Source organism: Mytilus edulis, chromosome 4 (assembly GCF_963676685.1).
Source record: "Mytilus edulis chromosome 4, xbMytEdul2.2, whole genome shotgun sequence".
Lineage (NCBI taxonomy): Eukaryota > Metazoa > Mollusca > Bivalvia > Mytilida > Mytilidae > Mytilus > Mytilus edulis.
This window is the reverse complement of record NC_092347.1, coordinates 52,197,152-52,212,565: the sequence shown is the minus strand read 5'-3', so window position 1 is coordinate 52,212,565 and position 15,414 is coordinate 52,197,152. Positions and strand designations below refer to the sequence as shown.

General features: G+C 32.2%; 1 protein-coding gene across 2 annotated transcripts in view; it reads right to left on the bottom strand.

The window, feature by feature from the left end:
- Positions 1-7,804: 7,804 nt before the first annotated feature.
- The window catches only part of LOC139519938 (acetylcholine receptor subunit beta-like 1), a 32,101-nt gene continuing 24,491 nt past the window's right edge, over positions 7,805-15,414 (bottom strand). The window contains exons 4-7 of one of the 2 annotated variants that reach the window (XR_011663765.1): positions 14,376-14,485; positions 12,148-13,168; positions 9,697-10,899; positions 7,805-8,985 (exon numbers count right to left, since the gene is read on the bottom strand). Coding sequence is in view for 1 of the 2 variants with exons in the window: in XM_071312255.1 (XP_071168356.1) it covers positions 10,717-10,899; positions 12,148-13,168; positions 14,376-14,485 (1,314 nt within the window). In the remaining variant the exon portion in view is untranslated. Of the gene's footprint in view, positions 10,900-12,147; positions 13,169-14,375; positions 14,486-15,414 lie in introns of both variants that reach the window. The other variant, XM_071312255.1, reaches the window with a different exon arrangement.

The window sequence follows — 15,414 nt, the reverse complement described above, 5'->3', positions numbered from 1 at the left end:
AACAATAAGATATCATCAGGTTCAATCATTTCATGTTTCTTCTTTATTCGCAGTCTATTCAACATTTCGGCAAATGTTTAATCGTCTTTTTGTCGCAATATTTACATCTACCATAAACAATTCATTCCACAGGTAATACAAATGATAAGAAGGATCGTTTACATACAGTTTATCACTTTTATTTTATTTTACAGGGGGTAACTGGTAGAAATCACCAACTGCTATAATAGAAACACCTCCAAATAAACAACTTTCAAGGTTTTTTCTTGATTTGCCTTAATCTTTCATGAACAAAATACAAAAGACGTTTATTAACCATAAATATCTCATCAATGATAAGTATTTGTAAGTTGTCCAAATAAACTCATCATAGATGGGCTAAACGGGAACAAAATTTAATATTTACGCCAGACGCGCGTTTCGTCTACAAAAGACTCATCAGTGACGCTCGAATCAAACATGTTATAAAAGGCCAAATAAAGTACGAAGTTGAAGAGCATTGAGGACAAAAATTCCTAAAAGTGTTGCCAATTACAGCTAAGGTAATCTCTTCCTGAGGTAGAAAAGCCTTAGTTTTTCAAAAATTCAAAGTTTTGTTAACAGTTAATTTATAATTATGAACATATCAATGATAAATCAAGTCAACACAGAAGTACTGACAACTGGACTGGTGATACCCTCGGGGAAATTTTAGTTCGTGATGTGTTTAATTTATCCTCACTTAATGTAGCCTGATCCTTTGATAATGACTTGAATATTGACAGACATTTATGAATAGGCTACCATTAATATTAAATGAAGCGTACCTAAAGGTGCTGCCAGAAGTACACTCACGTCATGTGGGTTGTACAAGGTTGGAGCAAGAATTCTGGATATCTCAAAATACACACACTTAATTAACTGGCTCTTGTCTGTTCCAGCGCCACCAGTAATGAAAGAGTAAAATGGATAATCATGTTTTCCATTTGCCTTTTCAAGACACCAATGTATAATGTCAAAGAAGATGTGATTTTGATTTTATCCTGCAATCAGCTTTATATTGTACAAATAACAGGTGTCAAAGAAATTTTTGCTTTATTTGTACATGTACAAATAAAGTCTTATGTTACCCGTTTTGACGTTGAGCAAGCGGTAAGACGGATATTTCTTTCTGATTTGGGGTCCTGATCGCGGTCCATGTTTCAACTATGTCATTTTTTTTTTGAAATAACGAAAGCAATGATTTCGATTTGAACAGCTAACCCCAAGTACCGGGTGTAAATTGCAGGATAAAAACAATATATGTACATTGTCGGAAAATATAAAATTTATTTGAACTCGCTACGAAACAGGAAAAAATCTCGGCATAGCCTCACTTTTCATCATGTTTCTAAAGCTCGTACAAATAAATTCTATATTTTCCGACAATGTACATATATTCTAAATTTCGTTTATACTTCTTAACATCAGTATAATTTCCTTATTAGTAAACACCGTAGACCTAATCGGTAGGCTTAAACTATTTCTCAATTTCACGGTTTAAATCTGGAAGTTTGTTTTCAATGATTTCATCATCAATATTGTCATTTTCGTTTGCAGACTCTTCAATACCACACATAACCCTTTCACTTTCTGATTCGGAACATATTTGAGCCAATGCATCTTCATGTGATCCATTTTCCTCTTACTCTTCAAAAGCTTCATCTATAGAACTTGATGTTTTCACATATGAAGACATATTATGACCTACAATACCTTTCAAAGCTGACTAGCTATTACTATTAGAGAATTTTACATGCCCACGCTCGAAAATCTTCATAAGTTTCAAACATGGACGGTTTCAATTGGTCGTCACTTCTAAAGGGTAAAAACAATTGTAGAATACTTTGATAGTATTTTTCTGGCACCTTGTCGACTGAAAAACGAGGATATCTGATAAATCCTGGAGATGTTCTTGTTAATTTCCTAATATAACCCAATTCTTCTTTCAGTTTAAAAGTCGTGCCTTTATTTATCTTTTTAAGAACTTGTGATTCAGTTAAAACATGAAACTTTGAACAGAAATCTGCCAAACTTTTAAATCTGCTAAACTATTTAATTTCATTATGTCATTTTTATTTCTCATCAATACATTTTCTTCATCCGAATGATTTTCAGTCTCATCCCCGTCATTCTTTTGTTGTCTGTTTTTTTATTCGACTTTTTTTTTTAGTTGTTGGGGAGGAATCGATAACCTAAAAGGATTTTCACCCACGGGGATAAATTCAACTTTTCGATAACATTCTTTGATTCTCAACCCAGTTACACGAAACAGATCTTCTTGTGCAATCTATGTTGAAGATAGGCAGATCCTACTTTTTTCATGTTTTGTTGCGCACTTAAATTTCCGTCAGCTGCTTCTCATTTTGTTTGTTGAAGTAACATTCTTAATTCACTTTCAGATTTGCTTATATAACTGATAATGTACACAACGCATGAAAACGCATCTAAAACAAGCTGAATATCCATATTGGCATCCCACGCTCTAAGTAAATGTGCATTATATTGATTTGTAAAACAAATTTGTCTTCTTTCTTTTTAATACAATATGGTTTCTGGAAGTTACATATTGAAAGCATTTTATAAATTCCTCTTGTGATATTCTTGCTTTTCAAATAGTTTGTCTGTAGAGATATCATCTAATTCTGAATCCTTTATTTCTTACCATACAGTTTCCAACTTGTCTTTGCTAATTTTAATGTCGGATTCGGTCAAGTCTTTTTCAGTGACAGGCCGAGATATGAACGAATGCACTGAATGTGTCTTGGAAAATTGAATCTACAATTCGTACCTTTCTTCTTGCAACTTTTTGAAAGATGTTTACTATGCTGTTGTACAGCAATTTTATGAAGTTCTGGGTCCTCATCAGGAGACGGTATGGATCAAGTAATATATTTATCTACAAAATCGATAACTTGTTGATCGTCATCCACTTCAAATGTAGGTGCATATTCAATCCAAAATAAACAGTGTGTATGAGGAGAACCCCTTTGCTGAAACTCAACCCTGTAGAAATAGTCTTTCACTTTTCCAATGGGATGAGCATCTGACATTATAACTGTTTTTAAAAGAGACAAAATCTATGATCGAACATTCTGGCCGCTGTTACAGGATTACTTCGGAGGATCTTACATTTTTCATCCCAACTCAATTCTTCTGCATTGACAGCAATTCCTTGCCTTTTAACAAAATTGCCATTTTTTTGGCATCAAAATTGAAATATCTTTTTTAACTCGTCGGTGACCTATATTTTGTATTATTGTTTTCAAATAAGCTGTACATAAACCAAATAACAGTAAAATTTAAGCGATTTCTGTAATTTAGCTCTTTTTTTATTTCGATATTAACTAGTTAAACAGAAAAAAAATGGACATTAACAAATTTGTATGCGTCTTTCGGAAGTTGATTGTGAGCCTAAATGAACGGTGACCCCATTATTTATTATTAGGCGTGCTTCAGCTGGCCAATAAACAAAGATATGTACTAGTTCAGTGATAATGGACGTCATACAAAACTTCATGAGTGTTTCTTTATATAGATGAGACCGTTGGTTTTCCCGTTCGAATGGTTTTAAACTAGTAATTTTTGGGGTCCTTTATAGTTTGCTGTTCATTGTGAGCCTAAGTTCTGTGTTGTAGACCGTATCTTGACCTATAATGGTTTACTTTTATAAACTGTGACTTGGATGGAGACTACTTGTCTCATCGGCACTCATACCACATCTTCCTTTATCTATCCATCAAGACCAACAAAGGCTAGAGGCTCCGGCACAAAAATGAGGCGGAGTTAATCATGTTTTGTGAGATCTCAACCCTCCTTTTATACATATAGCCAACTCATATTAAACCAGATGCTCCGCATGGCGCAGCTTTATACGACCGTAGAGGTTGAACCCTGAACGGTTGGGGCAAGTATGGACACAACATTCAAGCTGGATTCAGCTCTAAATTTGGGTTGTGATTAAATAGTTGACACAGCATAGGTTTCTGACACAGAATGAATGTGGTCTAATGAACTAAAAATATTTTTTTTGCCTTTGAGCAATTCACTATGCTGTTGAATATTAATCCTCTCAAAAAAACGTTTGAAGAAATTTTCTTTTTATTTATGAAAAATAAAATTTGAGAAAAATTTACCCCCCCCCCCCCCCCCATTTTTTTCACACCCCCCTTTCCCTTTTTCCAAAACTGATCTCAATTTAAATTTCTAATGGAGTTTGCAACAATAACTACTCATTTAAATACATCATAAAATATTAAAATGTAAAATAAAGTGCTTGTTATCACTGAATGGTAAAGATTGTTTTAATTTATCAGTTGGTAGTAAAAGTGAATATACATTATATATTGTATAAAACAATGATTTAAGTTGATTCAACTACTATTCTGGACAAAGAAAGATAACTCCAATTGAAAATTTCTTGCTATTGCACAATATTGTGCAATTAGATATTTCTTGCTATTGCACCATTCTGTGCAATTGAAAATATTTGCTATTGCACAATACTCACTGTGCAATTGAAGATTTCTTGCTATTGCGCAATACTGTGCAATTAAAAATTTCTTGCTATTGCACAATACTGTGCAATTGAAGATTTCTTGCTTTTGCTGAATACTGTGCAATTGAAAATTTCTTGCTATTGCACAATACTTAATATAATAATTTTGGATCCTGATTTGAAAACTGGGCCAAAAATCAAAAATCTAAGAACATTTTTAGATTCAGCATATCAAAGAACCCCAAGGATTCATTTTTTGTTATAATCAAACTAAGTTTAATTTTGGACCCTTTGGACCTTAATGTAGACCAATTTGAAAACGGGACCAAAAATTAAGAATCTACATACACAGTTAGATTCGGCATATCAAAGAACCCCAATTATTCATTTTTTGATGAAATCAAACAAAGTTCAATTTTGGACCCTTTGGGCCCCTTATTCCTAAACTGTTGGGACCAAAACTCCCAAAATCACACCCAACCTTCTTTTATGGTCATTAACCTTGTGTTTAAATTTCATAGATTTCTATTTACTTATACTAAAGTTATGGTGCGAAAACCAAGAAAAATGCTTATTTGGGCCCCTTTTTGGCCCTTAATTCCTACACTGTTGGGACCTCAACTCCCAAAATAAATCCCAACCTTCCTTTTGTGGTCATATACCTTGTGTTTAAATTTCATAGATATTTATTTACTTATACTAAAGTTTTTGTGCGAAAACCAAGAATAATGCTTATTTGGGCCCTTTTTTGGCCCCTATTTCCTAAACTGTTGAAACCAAAACTCCCAAAATCAATCCCAACCTTCCTTTTGTGGTCATAAACCTTGTGTTAAAATTTCATAGATTTCTCTTCACTTTATAAAGTTAGAGTGCTAAAACTAAAAGTATTTGGACGACGACGACGACGACAAAGACGCCAACCTGATACCAATATACGACCAAAAATTTTCAATTTTTGCGGTCGTATAAAAACAAACACACATCATTACCGACAGTAAAACTGAGTTTAAAAGAAGTCTGTGTCCAATGTCAGAATAGGTAACAAATGAAACTTAACAAAATGACAATGATACATAAATTAACAAAGGACTACTAGCAGTTACTGACATGCCAGCTCCAAACCTCAATTAAACTGATTGAAAGATTATGTCTTAATCATATGAATATCAAGCACAATCCCTCCCGTTAGGGGTTGAGAATCATACCATCATAAAATATATGAAAAGAATATAACCTGTATTTGTATGAGCTATGGTGTATATGTATATAGTTGTCTCATTGGCAATAGCCTCTATCGCGATCAATTGCACCACAAGTTTTTGAATAAATGATGCCCCAAAATGGACAATATTTGGGAAAAATAAATCATAATTGTTTCGTTTGTTTTCAAAAAATTGCACTGAGGAACACATTTTCATTGACTATTCCTAAATTGCTTGGTAACATTTCAGTTTCATAATGTATACTAACAACATTTTGTAAAATTGTATAATAAAATCGATAAAAAATAGATACTATAAATAAACTCATCATAGATAGATAAGTGACCTCTTGTCCTCTCTTCTATTAATCAGAATGAAACTATAACTTGAACTGAAACATTTGTACATTTGTACCAACTCTTATAATTTAAATCATAATAAGCATACTATTCTATGTCGTGAGCTTGTTGTTTAGTAATTGTCGTTTATTGCTGTGGTTCATATCTATTTATCATTTTGGGCCTTTTATAGTTTGCTGTTTGGTGTGAGTCAAAGGTCCATGTTGAAGAATGTACTATAACCAATAACTGTTGACTTTTAATCAAGTAAGACTTGGATGGAGAGCTGTCTCATTGGCACTCATATTGCATCTTCTGATTTATATATGTACTCAGTTTTATCTTTATTTGATCACAACTTCATGGTGAATTTCGACTGAACACACCTTGACAATTCTGGCAGCTTTGTAAATAACTGGTCTGTGTTGAGTGTGTTCGTGTGTATACAGCTTAATTTGAGTAAAACTGTAAAATTATTTACACTTTTAAAAGCATAGATTACCTTAGCCGTATTTGGCACAACTTTTTGGAATTTTGGATCCTTAATGCTCATCAACTTTGTACTTGTTTGGCTTTATAAATATTTTGATATGAGCGTCACTGATGAGTCTTATGTAGACGAAACGCACGTCTGGCGTTCTAAATTATAATCCTGGTACCTTGATAACCAATTAAAAACCTTTTTAAATTAAAATTATTTACATTCTCATTTCCTGTTTTCTGTTTAAAAGTCTGGCTTCTGTAGTTTGAAATATTTCTTGCCCAAGGAGGGATCCTTACTTTGTAGTGATAGTCCCCTGAAACCTCTTCTTCTGCTTGAGTAAGGTTGTTACTCACTCCAACTTTGCTATGTGATTTAAATTTATATTCATTTTTTTTTTTCTTTTGTGCAATACACTATGCTGTTTCAAATAGGCCCCTCTGCCCCCCCCAATTTTTTTTGTTTGAAATCTTCCCCCTTCCCCCGATTTTTTTAACCTCTATTGGGGCTATTGTGTGAAAACCAAATGTCTTCAAATAACAACAACGATAATGGCGTGAAACCAATATTCAACTGCAAAATAGTTTGTAGTTGTATAAAAAGTGCAGCTAAAAGATGGTCAAGGACATAGACCATAAAGTGCCGCTGCAAGAATAATGCCTTTTTCCCAAATGATGATTGCACTTTCTGTTACATGGTGCATCTAAATATGTATATACCGGTAAATGTAAATGAACTTAAATCATGTAATAAACTGTTATATTTTAATCAAAGTGCTTGAAAGTACTGAATGGTAAAGATTGCTTCAATTTATCAGTGAAAGTAAATTTAAATATTGCATTGATTGTTGTTGATTTAACAGCTATTCTAGACAAAGGAAGATAACTCCAATGTTTAAAGGTAAGGTTAACAATGACACATTTATCATTTTGGAACAGATATTAGATTCTTGCACCTTGCAAAAGTTATGTATTGAAGAGAAACATTATTTTGTGCCTTGAATATCTGAGCATATATTACATCGACAAATTTCTGGAAATGTTCATGTATAGTATGTATAGAATGTAATTATCAATGCACTCTATTTTATGTATCAAAAAAGTAGTGATCAGCCTTGGAACATTTAGATATCAAGTCAGTCCCATAGGGTTTTGATTACATTTCATTCAATCTTTACCTTAAAATGTGTATGTATTCTAATGTGTTGGTAAAAAAATATAGAAGTTTTTTACTATTTTCATATCTTTATATAAAAAAACTAATAGTATAATAGTCTCAGTATAAAATTTACTAGAGAAAAATAAAAAATGATCTAAACAAACAAGCAAACAAAACAAAAAAGAACAAAAACAAAGTAGAAATACACAATCACATAAAAGTTTAAAAAAAAAAAAATTATAACAGACAGAAATACAAAATATATAAATATGGCAGTAACAAACAAACAAAAAAATTGAACCATTTAAAATACCACATACTAATACATGTTTAAACAGTATACAAGCAGATTCTAGACAAGTCAAGATTGAACAAACATAAATTTCTATCAATACATACATTTGTAAGTGACAATCAACTGAGTTTGGTGAATGTTAATAAAACATTCAATCACTTTCTAATTACTAAAGATATGATTATACAGTTTGAAATTATGTATTATTACAAAGTCTACTTCTATATGGTATGTCCTTTGTGACAATCGTATCATTCCATCAGGTCCCTTATACTAATTCAGGTCTAAGTGCACTAAGTAGGTCCTTTGTGGTATTTCTCGTACCCTCTGTACCCCAGAATTAAAATCTCTTTCGACCCAAAATGAGGGATACATTTAGCAAACACTAGCAAAAAAAAAAAAAGTTTTACCTTGAAATCCCTCAGATTTTACAATATTGCCTCAAAGAATGTAAGAACAAGAGGCTGTCACAACGACAGCAAACCGGATTTATTAATATTTATTTGTGTCCTGGCAATATCACAAGAACCATTACTGATGAATGGTGAAAGTGAAAATCGTCAATATCAAATTAAAATCTTAAAATTTGAAAAGCTTAGATTGAATGGTCCATGAGTAAATGCAACAACGTGAATGGAAACGCATTTTCACAATATTTCAAGAACCATAACTCCTGAAAGGTAAAAGTCAAAATCGTCATTATTGAACTTGACCTCTAATTTGCCATCAGTAACAACATATAAAAATTTCAAAAGCTTTGGTTGAATGGTTCATGAGAAAATGCACGGACACGACTGGAAACACCATTTTTCAATCTTTCAAGAACCATAACTCCTGAACGGTAAAAGTCAAAATCATCATTATTGTACTTGACCTCCATTTTGTCATCAGTAACAACATATTAAAATTTGGGAAGCTTAGATAGAACAGTTCATGCGTAAATGCATGGACACGACTGGAAACTCCATTTTTCAATCTTTCAAGAACCATAACTCCTGAACGGTAAAAGTCAAAATCGCCATTATTGAACTTGACCTCCATTTTGTCATCAGTAACAACATATAAAAATTTGGGAAGCTTAGGTAGAACAGTTCATGCGTAAATGCACGGACACGACTGGAAACTCCATTTTTCAATCTTTCAAGAACCATAACTCCTGAACGGTAAAAGTCAAAATCGACATTATTGAACTTGACCTTCATTTAGTTGTCAGTAACAACATATTAAAATTTTAAAAGCTTTGGTTGAACAGTTCATGAGTTAATGCACGGACAACATTTGATTGCCGCCCGCCTGCCGTACATCCCCAAATCAATAACCGACATTTTTGTCACAAAAATCCGGTTAAAAATGCATAAATATGGAGCCATTATATGGAAACCATATGTATACAAGGAAAGGAAAAGACCAACTAGAAAGGATACATAGAAGGGTGGTGCATTTTATAAATAATGACTACAAATCAAGAGATGATGGATGCATCACAAATATGATGCAAGATCTAGAGCTATCACCACTTAAAGACCGACAAAAGCAAAAGAGATTATTATTTTTCTATAGGTTGGTTGAGGGTCAGGTGCCACCTTCTGATTACATTATCCTTAATCTAGGAAGAAGCCAAATCAAATCAATAAAATTCTAAGACTGTATTTCATCCAACATTATGAAAGCATATATACTAAATTTATGTAACGTCCTCTTTGCACAATTTTTTTTTACATTTATGATAAATCCATTACATAAATCAACAAAAAAAATTTATTCAGTAAAAACTTCCCTTCTAATTAACCCACATGTTTTCATGCTGAAGTTTATCAATTGTAGCCTTAATAAATAGTCAACACAGGAAAGTTGAGCATGATGGGGATATGTTATGTTTTTACTTCGTATTAATTTTCCATGCTTATATTTGTTAATTAAAAAATAAGAATTGCTACATGATTTGGTTCTTCCAAAACCAATTAACTCTAACTCTACCATGTTTGTTGACCCAATTAATCATAGTTTTCCAATCAAATTTTCACTGTGCGTTCGCCAAAGTTCAAACAAGAGGAATCATGGTTACAAAAAAGCTATTGTTGAATTATAAGAAGTACATTTCTTCAGATTTGATTAGATATATGATTTTCTCTTAAATAAAGTTCATGTACATATATTTAAAAAAAAAACATATCAAACTTATTTTTTTACATTTGAAGAATCATATATGACTTTAATTGAAAATGAAGTTGTGATTTGAACATAACCATGATAACCTAAAATTGAGATTCATCAATTCAAAATTTTTGTTCACCCTTTGTATTGATGCAGATCAACGGTAATATACCATAATGTCCATAATATGTATATATAAAGTATTGCAATTAAAAACAAGTAAAACTTAATAGTGCCTCCCCTGCTATAGAGGGGTATAAATACTAAATAACAAAAATAAAATTATACAATGATATTGAGTTAAGTTCAAATCATCACTGATGAGATAAGTGCACTTTCATCTACAACTTCCACTAATGCACATTACAACTAATAGTATAAACCACTTATGCAAAGTAACTTTTTAAAATAGTATACATGTTTAATTCCATACCACTAATGCACACTACAACTAATAGTATATATGTGTATCTCCATACCACTAATGCACAGTAACTTCAATAGTTATATGTTAAACTCCATTCCAGTAACACTCATCATGATCATAGACACTTTCATGTTCTATTCAACTTTTAATTCTTTATTGTGTTGATTTTTCTTATCACATTCTCAATAATTTCATCTTGGTCAACAAACTCTAAAATATGAGGGGCTTGCATTAAAATTCCCAGAGTTCCACCAATGGTTACAATCAGGAAGACATAAAACAAAAGTCGGTCTATAACCAAGGCTACATACCGCCAATCATCTAAAACCTGAAATGAAATCAAATTAAGAAAAGATAACTTTGTAGTATATACATATCAACAAACATCAGATTAGGAGAGATAATACAAAGATTAAATTGGAGATTTTAGTTTGCAATTGAAAAATATACTGCCTTTTCTTTCAAATGACTTATAATGTTAATAATATGTGTATACAAATTTTAGGCATTATTTTCATAGACGACATGAAGTCAAATTAAAGTCTTGAAGAATTTAAACAGGTCAAGACATTAAAGGGTGATAATGCCATGCAAATTAACAGCTATGCCAAGCAGGCATGGGGTAATCGTAATCATTAATCGTAATCAGCTGTAATCGATTACAATTTGCAGAGTATTCCTATGTAATCAGTAATCATGCCATTTCTGATTAGAAGTAATTATAATACTATCAATTACATTGCATAAAACAGGTGTAATCATGATTACTAATAGATTTGTTGGAAATTTACACATGGCCTTGGCCATGATATTCGAATTTTATCCTGAGTAGAGAGGGATAAAATTAACGAATATCACGGCCCAGGCCATGTGTAAATTTCCAACCAATCTATGGCTTCCATGAATTATTTCAATTCTAATAGCACAAATACGGGCATTAAAAAACTGAAGTGAGGGTAAGTATGCCGTGTGTGTGGCTGTTATCTTTTACCCCCTATTAGATAAAGCTAAAAAATTCTAATAAATCTGTAGTTTTCATGGATCATTTTGTGAATAACTGATAGAAAAAAAATCTGTTCAATTCTTTTAATGCTCAAACACAACATTTGCCATTTTCAATTTACATGTTTTTCTCGTAAGCTATTGTCAAATCCAAAATTGACATTTCATAACTTAGTTAGGAGTGGCAACGTTGACTTGCTGAAATCAGTAAATATGTGAATAATACAATAGAATAGAGAATGATTCAAAACCTACCTCTTTGGCACATTCCCCATTTCCATTCTCAATTTTAATGTATATTAAAATTGTTGCAAGAATAATATGGAATATTTCGAAGGCATTTAATTGTTAGCAAATACAATGGCTCTGTAGAAAATCATGCCCTAGGATACCTGTTTTTAAATCAAAGTGTTATGTTCAACAATTCCAACAGTTACGTAAAGTTTCAACTAAATCAAAGTAGGAAAACTTCATTTATGGTATAATATATGTGAAATATTTAAAATCTGTGAAAAATGTGTCAACCAGAAGTAAAAGCCAACTCATGTACAAGTTCTTCAATCTATATACTTACTGTTTCAAACTCATTCTCAGTTTCCAGATGACATGTTATAAAACTTAGAGCTTCTGTAGCTTTATGTAATTCAGCTGTAACTCTCTTTGGGAACTGTTCACCATTTTCATCACTCATTTCACAATTGATTTGGTTTGGACTTAGTCTGCAACTTGGATGATGGATCTCAGTCAACTCCAACAAACTGGATTGTCTACTACTTGAGACTTGATGATGCTCTGGAGAAAAATAGCTTGTTTGATGAACTTGCTGTTGTTGTTTCACTTGATTTGCTTGATTAGTCTGTTCATTAACGTGACGCCATCTGATATCATGATTTGGACGTTCAAGAAAAAGTAGTTTTGGAAGCATGTATAAAAATACAAATCGCACCCAGTAAGGCATTTTGTGCGTTCTAGGAGTTCTATAGTTCCTATTAATCACAACTACAGTCAAACAAATAGCAAATATGTTCATTATAAACGTAAATAGTAGATATTTTGCTATCAATGGTATCTTTAATGAAGGAGGTAGAATTTTTGAAATCAGCAATAAAAACACAACCAATGCAAGTAAAATAGAAATACAAAGAGTTATCTTTTCTCCTGCATCAGCTGGTAAAGCAAACACACAAATGCTAACAAAGGATATAAGAACACATGGTATGATCAAATTCACTGTATAAAACAATGTTTTCCTTCTTAGAATGAATTTGAAAACAATAAGATATTTGTAATCATGAGATTCTGTATCATTGATTCTTTGAATTTTGCCAGGAAATTCAATAATATCCCAGGTACCACTCTTTAGATAGTCAGTTGGATCAACAAAATCCATATTCATATAAAACTTAAATTGTAATTGGTCTCCCTTGAATGTCCATGATCCAAATTTCATTTCACATATTTGTTGGTCAAAAGGAAAATATTGCACATCAATTGTACAAGAACTTTTATATATTGCTGGTGGTACCCAGTAATGATCACCACTAAAATTCAGCACTACATTGGATTTGTAAGATACTTCATAATTTCCATCAGCACTACAACAGAAAAAGTTAATAACGTATAAAGGATTTTTTAAATGAGCAATTAAGAGTATCAATAAGCTTAACAACCCTCTTGGACCACTAAATCCAGGACTGTGGACAGGAATGTGTTTTCATTATGATTGTTAGCTATAGGTTATAAAATGAAACAAAAAGAAGTCTAAAATGTCTCTGTGTTATTTGAAATTTGTTAAAATTTATTTGTATTTTAAAAAATGTGCATGACCTTAGATCAGAATTACTGTACATTTTGAGACAAAGGTGATCAAGAATGCAATTTAAACTTATTAAATCTTTGTAAAATAATAACATGTGTTTCCTTGAAAATATTCTCAGTTGGTCAGAAAATTAAATGTGAATGTGGTACACAGAACATGCAGAATTGTGAGTGTTAAGGGCCATAAACCCCAAAAATACATACATGTATATCTTTTAGGGGTGAGAGTGAAGCTAAGCTCGAACCCCATATTATATTTACTGACACTATACATATTGTAGTCACTAGCACACTGTGTAACAAATTTATCTTACTGACTATTATAACATGTGGCATTTAGACTAGTGATCAAGTCTTCAATATAAATGATCTAGCTATCATTACTTCCAATGGTCTATACAAAATCAGATGCTAACAATAACTTGTAAGTTTTTAATGTGTTATCTGCATTTATTTGATTATCAACTTCTTTATCTGTTGTCACGGCAAAACTTTTCAGACATTTCTTCAACACTGTTTTGTTTTTTATAATTAAGGAATGACTGTAATATTTTTTCTGTCTATGAAGAAATAACATAAAAATTTGGTGCACACTGAATAACGCGCGTAGCGGGTTATTTAACAGTGTGCACCACATTTTTTATGTTATTTCGAATAGACAGAAAAAATATTACAGTCATTTCTTATAATTTAATTCTAAATTCTATTTTAAACCGTAGAAAACCATTGAAAAACGTTGATGACGTCACGGTCACATGACTAAATTATGTCTATGGGCTCATAACAAAAAAACGTCAGCCAATCAGAAGTCGAGTTACATCCAAAATTAAATTATTAGGTTGTAACACCACTACTAACCATGTATTACAATAAACCACACCCACTAACCCCATATGAAATAAACACTCTCCACGAGGTCACTTTTAACCAATGATATTACTGGAAATGTTAATGAGGTAAGATAACTAAGAAACATATACTTGCTTGTTGAATAAGACAATATCGGGTCTCCATATCTTCTCATGATCAATGCGTATATTTTTAATGCCACCATAAAGTGAAGGGTCCCATCTAATTTGGTAGTCATGCCAATACTGAAAAATAAAAATAAAAATCTTAACACTACCTGAAACCTTGTATAACTAAGTAAATAGTTATCAAAGGTACCAGGATTATAATTAAGTACGCCAGACGCGCGTTTCGTCTACACAAGACTCATCAGTGACGCTCTTGTCAAAATATTTATAAAGCCAAACAAGTAAAAAGTTGAAGGGCATGGAGGATCAAAAATTCCAAAAAATTGTGCCAAACACGGCTAAGGTAATCTATGCCTGGGATAAGAAAATCCTTAGTTTTTCGAAAATTCAAAGTTTTGTAAACAGGAAATTTATAAAAATGACCACATTATTGATATTCATGTCAGCACCGAAGTGTTGACTACTGGGCTGGTGATACCCTCGGGGACGAAACGTCCACCAGCAGTGGCATAGAGAGAACACTACCTGAAACCTTGTATAACTTAGTGATAGAGAGAAACACTGAGGTCTCTGAACACAACTACTCCAATAGAGCTTTAGTTTGATTCTGTTCATCACAAATTATTTATGACAAATAATAAGAAATATAGGAATACAACTCTGAAAACACAGACAGATGGAGTGCAAACCTATTAGTCCCCTTTGACCTCATTTATAAGAACTTGTACAACTCTTTATATAGTCAATGGATAAAAAATTCTTATGGACATCAACATCTACATATAATGGATTCATTAACTAGAAAGCTTCATGAAATTCTTTGTTTTGTGTTTTAGGAGGAGTAGCCATGACAGACTGTTGCAGCTGTATATTTATGTTAAAACAAGTGAAACTGCGAGCTACTGCTCACTGATGATACCCCTGCCGCAAGTGGATAATATTAATTGTGTAAAAATATGCAAGTGTTCGGTAAACAGGAAGTTGTCGAGTGATGAATCTGAAAACGCATCACACGGTATAGCTGACTTTTATTAACCCTTAAACCA